The following is a 9,177-nucleotide window of genomic DNA, read 5'->3' on the forward strand; positions in this document are numbered from 1 at the left end:
GAGTCTGTATTCATCATTTTGGGGAGCTTGAGCCCTCACCATATTATTTACAATGTAAATTACATTACAATTAAACAACTAAACAGATATATGGGTATTTGTGTAGTAAACTGTTACCTGGAACAGACGTAATTTTTGTTTCTCTTGAAAACCCCTGGCCTGTACACTTGTCGGTTACACGTGATATAGTTGTACTAATTAGTAATTGATTGGAGGCATTGTACAAGTTGAATAACTGAAGTTATCCTTGTTCATTTGATGTAATGGGCATGTACCGTACTATTTTGTTATTAGTTTGGATGAATATCAGCCACTTGTTATACAAATTACAAASCACATTTTGACCTTGTTTATACTAATTTAACTGTAATTTTCTAAACGTTTAGCAACGCTGTGTGCTTTCACTTTAAGGAAATGCGTGTCATTGTTTTGARGGCGTTACCCGGAAGACGGTCAATGTTATTTCATCAGCCGACACAGCATGTAGCACCAACACTTTCTATGAATACCTTTAAGTTTAGTTCTTACTTCATGATATTAAGACGCGTTTATAAGTCAGCCTTAGCGACCCGAGACGGAAGAGCTAGGTGCAAAGAACTGATGACTAAAATGCTTCGCTTGTCACCGCAGTCCGTCATGAATGGACCATCTGCCCAGTGTGAGGAAAGACTGCAAGGTAGGTTCAATATGTCACCATTTAAACGCCAAAGTTCTACAATGAAAATATTGTAAGTTGAATAGAGGTCATGATTGTACATATGAGAAGCTAACTATCTTATTCTCATGGTTTCATCTAAGTGCACGTGTTACACCGTACCCAAACCGGTGTTGTGCCCCCCGCGTGAACGCGCACGCACTCAATTCTTTGCTGCGACTTGCTTGAACGCGCACGTACTCCATTCTTCATTGCTGCGACTTGCTTGCTTGTTGAGATTTCTGATCACGTTAGGCTGCGTTTCATTTTATTTTTTATCTCGGTTTGATCGCGGAGGAGGCACTAGTAATGTTTTCAGTTTTAGGTTTGGATATTTGTTTCAAGTGTATTAGTCTATAAATAAATCTCTTTGCCAAAGTTCGTCATCAAAATTAAGGAAATTAGAAGGGGGCAAGGCAAGGCCCTCTTCTAATTTTGAGTAATTGAATAACRTGTATGTTTAAATTTATTTTGCAACACGCGAGCGGTGTTGATGAGCATGTTAGGGCTCCCGAGTGGCGCAGCGGTCTAAGTCACCATCTCAGTGTAAGAGTCATCACTACAGTCCTTGGTTCGAATCCAGGCTGAATCACATCCGGCCTTGATTGGGAGTCCCATAGGGTGGCGCACAATTGGCCCAGCGTTGGCTGGGGTAGGCCGTCATTGTAAATAAGAATTTGTTCTTAACTGACTTGCCTGGTTAAATAAAGGTTACATTTAAACATATCTTTTTTTTATGTATTCTGCAATAAATAAATCTTAGACTTTTTGTCAAATGCTTTGCATTAGCCACGTTCTGTTGTGGGGGAGGTTGTTGAATGTCTACTCGTGATGACATGAGATCATACACCAATCAATGTTTGCATAAGACCATTCATTCCTAATGGTTTGCTTTTGAAGTGTAGATGGTGCTGAAATCCTGAATTCAACAGTGAAGGCTCTGAAGGATGGGCAAGTTGTGGCTGTGCCAACGGACACAATATATGGGCTGGCTTGCTTGGCTCAGAATTCCAATGCCATCAAAAAGGTGTATGACATCAAAGGACGTAAGGGTCAGAAACCACTGGCCATTTGTGTTGGAGAAATCAAAGACATTTACAAGTAAGYGTGCATTGATGGTGTTCATATAATTGTTCTYGTGGCTCAATGTCTCAATGTCTTGCAACATGCCTGACTCACACTATAGAGCCAARCTGAGCTGGACTGGCCTTGTTACGCATCCACCGTAGTTGATCAAATCTACCTTGCTGGAAAGGACCAAGTGAAAATGAAAGTATCGGTGCCAGCACAGTAAGGTTTGGGTCGGCCCTATAATGTGAAAAAGGCAATATTGCAACCTAGCCTAAATGTTCTATTTTGACCTTTTACTTATGGTGGCAGGTACTGTAAGGTGTCAGTCAAGGAAGAGCTGATAGGGGAACTGTTGCCTGGCCCTGTCACTCTGGTTCTGGAACGAGCTGAAGTACTCAACACTGACCTCAATCCCTTCACTCCGGTWAGACTTCCATAGACACGGACCATTACACAGACACGGACAATTCACTCCCCCTAAAAGATGACAAATTATACTATAATTCATAAACCACTTAATTTGTAAATGTGTGTTGCTTTTCTGCATGCTAGATTTTGGTCTGGCACTTAAGTTATTTATTGCATGTATTGGGCTGTTGATGATGTGTTTACCTGTTCCTTCCAGTTAGTAGGAGTGCGCATCCCGGACCATGCCTTCATGAGACGCCTCTGCCAGATGTGTGGGGAACCTCTTGCCCTCACTAGCGCCAACATCAGCTCACACTCCAGCACTGTGGCTATACATGTATGTAGAGAGAACCCACCGTGTGTGTGTGTGTGTGAGAACCCACCGTGTGTGTGTGTGTGTGAGAACCCACCGTGTGTGTGTGTGTGAAGAAACCCACCGTGTGTGAACCCACCGTGTTGTGGTGTGTGTGTGTGTGTGAGAACCCACCGTGTGTGTGTGAGAACCCACCGTGTGTGTGTGTGTGTGTGAGAACCACCGTGTGTGTGTGTGTGAGAACACCACCGTGTGTGGTGAGAACTGTTTTTATAACATGAACTGGAGGGGAGGTGGGACTGCATCATCTACAACCAACCAAGGTTTGTCAGTGCATCATTTTTCACTGATGCTTAGAAGGGCTTTGGCACAATAGTTATACAGGAATTTTCTCCACAGGAGTTCCAGGATCTGTGGCCCCGGTTAGCAGTGGTGGTGGATGGCGGACCAATAGGAGACAAGAGTCGGTTGGGGTCAACAGTGGTCGACCTATCGGTGCTCGGCAAATACCGCATCATCAGACCTGGCTGGTGAGTAGTGATACTGGCATGCTCAGCAGATTACAGGCCACTGACAACTTGATTGAAATGTATTAATGTTCAGGTAATTCCGTTTTGTTAGTTTATCCAAGTTAAAAGTACATGAGCACATTTTGTGAGTAGTAGTTTAAACATACAGTATAGTGGAAGTGATAACCCCCTGCTCTTTTCTTTCAGTGCCTTCTCTTCCACCGTTGATGTGCTAGAGCACAAATATGGACTGTCAGAAGACACAGGGGATCAGTGAGGTTTGCCCCCTCCAAATTCATACCACATGCTGAAACGTACAACCAGCAAGAACTTGTGCTTACCGTGGCCAAATGCAACTCTGAATGATGGCAATGCCTGCAATGCTGAGGCGAGTGACGAAATCGAAATCGCTCATCTTTCTAAAGGAAGGACGGTCCTTTTGCACATTGCAGGCTATTGTGGAAGCTCTGGGTTTCACTTAAGGGATTTGTTTCGTCTTTCTGGGTTATTAGTTGTCCAGGCATTCTTGTTTCTATGGGAAAACCCAGGGCACTTAACTCAGTCTTTGCTTTACAAATTGACTATTGTGTGGAAACTAGGTTGTTTTATTCAAGCWTGCTTACACCCAACAGAAGACCCCACTCTTGCCTCCTCTCTAGTGGGTTAAAATGGCAGACTTGGCACAGAGTAACGGTTGGAGTTCTACCCTGTTACTGTCATTTTGAGCTATGGCTAGGTTAAGCAAAGCTACTATTTAATTGACTTATTTCAAGGGTCTTTTTCATGCATTTCTAAATCAAGCCTGTGTGTTTTATGAACTGATTCTGGAGTTTCAGGGATGTGAACATTGTTTAAATGCATTTTATTTTCATGGAGAATTTATTTAACATGGTTTGGAACCAATTTCAGACYAAGGCTGCATTTACACAGGCAGCCCWATTTTTATATATTTTTTCAACAAATTGGTCTTTTGACCAATCAGATCAGCTGTGAAAAGATCTGATGTGATTGGTCAGACCAATKGGTGGGGAAAAAATATTAGAATTGGGCTGCCTGTGTAAACGCAGCCTGTTAGCCGTGATCTAGTGTATTATTGCTTGACGGTTATGAGTACCTGATTACTGGTTTGTATAATGGACCAATGAGAGTATGTTGTTGAGAATAAATGGCATGCATTATGCTGATCATGATCGCTTGTGTTGGTTTTCTCTCCTCGCCTGTAGTACTGGGTTAATGTCAGTGTGGTGGATAAACTACTGCAGAAGCGCCCGTCAACAGAACTCTCAATTGCTTTTTTTGGTGTCTTCWCACATGTTGGGAATGTAGATGGTCAGTATTCAGCAATGCATATACATTAAGGAGGTAGCCTAGAGGTTAAGAGCGTTGGGCCAGTAACCCGAGAGGTCGCTGTTTTGAAAWCCCTGAGCCGGCAAGGTGGGAAAATCTGCTGTTCTGCCCTTGAGCAAGACAGTTAATCCCCAAAATCTACTGCTCCCTGGGTGCCGTTGATGTCGATTTAAGGCAGCCCCCTGGTACACTTCTGATTCAGAGGGGTTGGGTTAAATGTGGAAGACGAAATTTGGTTGAATGCATTTTGTTGTGCAACTTAGTAGGTGTCCCCTTTTCCCTTCCCCTGCTAGTTTGTTAGAGAATGATTAACAGTGGCTGCGTGGACTGCCAAGCTSGATCAGGTGACTTGAGTTAACTCGCAATGGCTCACAACACTGCAGCTGTAAGTCGTTTTTTTTYYTTCTCACAGAATGGATAGTCTTTGTTTTAAAGATAAGTCAGAGGGCACATCCTTTTATTCCTAAATTGTCTCTTTACATTTTAGTAATGGACAGCAAGATTTCAGTAAGCCTAGGTACAAATAGGTCATACACACTGAATTTATCATTCATATTCCAGTACCCAGCCTGGCCTGACTATACATTTACATTGCCTGCACACGAGAGTGACAGTTTATTTCTATAAAATGTCAAATTATTTTAACGGACAATGTCCCAACTGTAATGTTGAATGAATCTGAAAAACTTGTTTTGAACAGATTGCATTTATTAAAACTGGTAATTGTGCTCGACTTAAAATATGGAATTCGTTGAATGTAGTTTCTCTCTGGTGGTGTTGGTTGTTTTCTGTCTTCAGATAAACGGAAACTGCTGTGGACATGGCGTTTTCCTCTTGGCTGAGTTGGTCTGGCTGTAATCACATGCTCCGATACCCCAACATCTCTGTGAAACCACTTACTCTCCCTAGTGCACTGACATTAAACCATTTGGTGGTCAACCATGCCGTTTTCCCTTACACTTTGGTTTATATCGGTACCTAAGTTTCCTTCGGTACCGATCTAGGATCAGCTCCCCCAATCTAAACCTTAGCCATTAGTGGGGCAAATGTAAAACTGACCCAAGATCAACTTCTAGGGGGCAGCTTCACCCGACATCTTTGAGCTCCACATCCTTGTTAAGCCACACAGGAAATACCCCTTTACTTGGCACCGAGCACACTTGCTTTGAGTGAAGAGAAAAGACTATACTTAATGAAGAGGAAAAAAGAATCGTCCAGCTCCACTAGCCCTTTCTCTCTCCTGTTCTTTATTCTCTCATACTTTCCAACGAAGAGATGGCTTGGGGATGAAAGTCAAATCCTAGAAATGTCACCCGGTCTATTTTATTGGAATGATCATTTTAAAACTTAAAAGGATTGTGCAGACAGGAAAGTCATGTCAGGGTGCATTGTATCAAACAGATGGTTACATTGGGCAGTGGTTTGTCAAAGTAGGACAGAGTGTACTGTATATTGGACTATTGACGTGTCAATCCATGCTTGTAGCAGGGATGGGGTTTGTCTGGAGGTTATCAGTAGACAAAATCCAGGGCAGAGATATGGCAAGCAGGATGGGGAGCTTATTGTTGCACATAAGTGTCAACTGTAGAATATGCCAAATCTACCACATAATGCAATTTTTCGCCAACAAAAAAGTTAAATCAAGAGGATTTCTCCCTGTTCTCTTTTTTTTCCACCAGTCCAATTCCCACGCACTTGTCTCTCACACATTCATAAACCTCTACAGTCACTCATGCTTTTTCTCTCTCTTTCACACACACAGTGCCAGTTCACATGAGCCATGTCTCTTTCTCCTTGTTGAACTGCTCTGCCCACCTCCTGGTGAGCTCCAGGTAGTGTTCAGGTTGGTGCGGCTGGTAATCYAAATACAACCTGGTCACCGTCTTTTTTGGCACAGCCCTCTCGATCTGTGTGCCCTCGTGCCACTCGTTGAACGACGTTATAGTGACGATCTCGGGCCGCACGTTCAGCGCTGCCTGCAAGGCCGTMTCGTAGTAGCGGCCGTTGACGCGGTTGCGCGTGTTGTGGTTGTTCCATGGTCTGACCGCGGTGTCGATGTAGCCCGGCCCGGCGCTAGGTATAAATAACAGGTTGTTACCGTCGCAGAACGCCTTGACCGCGATCCAGTTCTGGTGGGACGAACCAAAAGAAAACCCGTTGGAGGCGAAGTACGTGTACATGCCATCGAAACCACCGGCAAGGATGTCGTGCTTGTGGCGCTCCTCCACRATGAGGGCGATGAAGACACTGTCGTACGCCGTGCCTCGCAGGCTGTGGGAGCCCGTGGGGTGGAGCAGGTCGGACCAGTTCTCGGGCGGCGTCAGATACGAGTCATAAATGTAGAACAGAGGCAGAATATTCCCCGTGCTAGAGGTGAACTTGTAGAAGGCTCCGTGGTCCCCGTACCTTCAAACACAAATAAATGGACAGGAGATTATTGGTACAGATTTGAATATTTGCATGGAAAAAATTACCTAAAAGTAACCTAATAAGATAGGAAGCACATACTTGATTTATATACATGTTATCTAGCATTCAGGAGACGGCAGATGGAGCACGCCCCCATCCACATCGATGGGGCCGCATTGGAGAATGTTAAAAGCTTCAAGTTCCTCGGCATATACATCACTGTGTGGTGAAGGTGCAACGCTGTCTCTTCAACCACACGAGGCTGAATAAATTCGACTTCGCCCCAAAGACCCTCACAACCTTTTACAGATGCACAATTGAGAGCATCCTGTCAGGCTGTATCACCGCCTGGTATGACAACTGCACCGTCCGCAGCCCAACGCATCACCGGAACCACACTGCCTGCTCTTCAGGACATCTACAGCACCCGGTGTCACAGGAAGGCCAAGAAGATCATCAAGGACCTCAGCCACAGAGCCACGGCCTGTTCACCCTGCTACCATCTAGAAGGCGAGGTCAGTACAGGTGTGTCAAAGCTAGGACCGAGAGACTGAAAAACAGCTTCTATCTCAAGGCCATCAGACTGTTAAATAGCCATCACTAGCTAGACTCCACCCAGTACCTGCCCTGAACTTATTACTGTCACTAGCAAACGGAACAAAATGGGGATAAACATGCCTGAATTTGTCCAATGGAAACTCTCGTTTGCAACTGTTAGACTAATGATTACAAACTATATCAGCTAGATGCAGGCAAGAGTGTGCAAGGCGGTCACTTTGATTACAAATTTGTCTCAACCTGTGTGCACCTACGTTGTAAACTTTCATTCAAAGGCTCGGTTGTAGCAACCTCATGATCCGTATAGGAAAAATCTGAGTGTAGTAGCCTAAACCTATCACTGTTACATTGAACTGGGTGAATGGAATATGAATGAGAGTCATCCAATAGCCTGTAATAGAAATAAGGCAATGCTCATGAAAAAATGGGATTTATAGGCGTCACTGGTCTATACATCCCATTGTGTGTGTGTGTGTGTGTGTGTGTGTGTGTGTGTGTGCGTACAGTGGAAGTCGGAAGTTTACATACACTTAGGTTGGAGTCATTAAAACTCGTTTTTCAACCACTCCACAAATTTCTTGTTAACAAACTATAGTTTTGGCAAGTCGGTTAGGACATTACTTTGTGCATGACAAGTAATTTTTCCGACAATTGTTTACAGACAGATTATTTCACTTATAATTCACTGTATCACAATTCCAGTGGGTCAGAAGTTTACGTACACTAAGTTGACTGTGCCTTTTTAAACAGCTTGGAAAATTCCAGAAAATTATGTCATGGCTTTAGAAGCTTCTGATAGGCTAATTGACATAATTTGAGTCAATTGGAGGTGTACCTGTGGATGTATTTCAAGGCCTACCTTCAAACTCAGTGACGCTTTGCTTGACATCATTGGAAAATCAAAAGAAATCAGCCAAGACCTCAGAAAATAAATTGTAGACCTCCACAAGTCTGGTTCATCCTTGGGAGCAATTTCCAAATGCCTGAAGGTCCCATGTTCATCTGTACAAACAATAGTACCGCAAGTATAAACACCATGGGACAACGCAGCTGTCATACCGCTCAGGAAGGAGACGTGTTCTGTCTCCTAGAGATGAACGTACTTTGGTGCGAAAAGTGCAAATCAATCCCAGGACAACAGCAAAGGACCTAGTGAAGATGCTGGAAGAAACAGTTACAAAAGTATCTATATCCACAGTAAAACGAGTCCTATGTCGACATAACCTGAAAGGTCGCTCAGCAATGAAGAAGCCACTGCTCCAAAACCGCCATAAAAAAGCCAAACTACAGTTTACAACTGCACATGGGGACAAAGATCGTACTTTTTGGAGAAATGTCCTCTGTTCTGATTAAACAAAAATAGAACTGTTTGGCCATAATGACGATCGTTATGTTTGGAGGAAAAAGGGGGTGAAGCTCGGGGGTGGCAGCATCATGTTGTGGGGGTGCTTTGCTGCAGGAGGGACTGGTGCACTTCACAAAATAGATGGCACCATGAGAAAGGAAAATTAAAGCAACATTTCAAGACATCAGTCAGGAAGTTAAAGCTTGGTCGCAAATGGGGTTTCCAACTAGACAATGACCCCAAGCATGCTTCCAAAGTTGTGGCAAAATGGCTTAAGGACCACAAAGTCAAGGTATTGGAGTAGCCATCACAAAGCCCTGACCTCAGTCCTATAGAAATTTTGTGGGCAGAACTGAAAAAGCGTGTGCGAGCAAGGAGGCCTACAAACCTGACTCAGTTACACCAGCTCTGTCAGGAGGAATGGGCCAAAATTCACCCAAGTTATTGTGGGAAGCATGTGGAAGGCTAACCAAAACGTTAAACCCAAGTTAAACAATTTGAAGGCAATGCTACCAAATACTAA

The 9,177-nt window shown here is 43.8% G+C and overlaps 2 protein-coding genes across 2 annotated transcripts in view; one reads left to right on the forward strand and one right to left on the reverse strand.

Moving 5' to 3' along the window:
* Nucleotides 1-423: 423 nt before the first annotated feature.
* LOC111959043 (threonylcarbamoyl-AMP synthase) lies at nucleotides 424-4,185 on the forward strand. Its single transcript, XM_023980457.2, has 6 exons — nucleotides 424-676; nucleotides 1,600-1,795; nucleotides 2,075-2,189; nucleotides 2,391-2,510; nucleotides 2,886-3,016; nucleotides 3,203-4,185. Exons 1-6 carry the CDS (start codon nucleotides 457-459, stop codon nucleotides 3,270-3,272), a joined length of 852 nt encoding a protein of 283 aa, XP_023836225.1. The 5' UTR covers nucleotides 424-456; the 3' UTR covers nucleotides 3,273-4,185.
* A 622-nt stretch (nucleotides 4,186-4,807) lies between these two features.
* The window catches only part of LOC111959042 (glycoprotein endo-alpha-1,2-mannosidase-like protein), a 36,975-nt gene continuing 32,605 nt past the window's right edge, over nucleotides 4,808-9,177 (reverse strand). The window contains exon 4 of the mRNA XM_070437359.1: nucleotides 4,808-6,748. Coding sequence (XP_070293460.1) covers nucleotides 6,112-6,748 — 637 coding nt within the window. The 3' untranslated portion in view covers nucleotides 4,808-6,111. The remainder of the gene's footprint in view (nucleotides 6,749-9,177) is intronic.

This window comes from Salvelinus sp. IW2-2015, linkage group LG35 (assembly GCF_002910315.2).
Source record: "Salvelinus sp. IW2-2015 linkage group LG35, ASM291031v2, whole genome shotgun sequence".
NCBI classification, from domain to species: Eukaryota; Metazoa; Chordata; class Actinopteri; order Salmoniformes; family Salmonidae; genus Salvelinus; species Salvelinus sp. IW2-2015.

What these genes read in the sequence shown, in the direction of transcription:
- LOC111959043 (XM_023980457.2), top strand. Translation starts at nt 457, where the DNA reads ATGTTATTTCATCAGCCGACACAGCATGTAGCACCAACACTTTCTATG. An exon ending in CCAGCACTGTGGCTATACAT is followed by an intron (nt 2,511 to 2,885) that starts GTATGTAGAGAG and finishes TTTTCTCCACAG; the next exon opens with GAGTTCCAGGATCTGTGGCC. An exon ending in CGCATCATCAGACCTGGCTG is followed by an intron (nt 3,017 to 3,202) that starts GTGAGTAGTGAT and finishes CTTTTCTTTCAG; the next exon opens with TGCCTTCTCTTCCACCGTTG.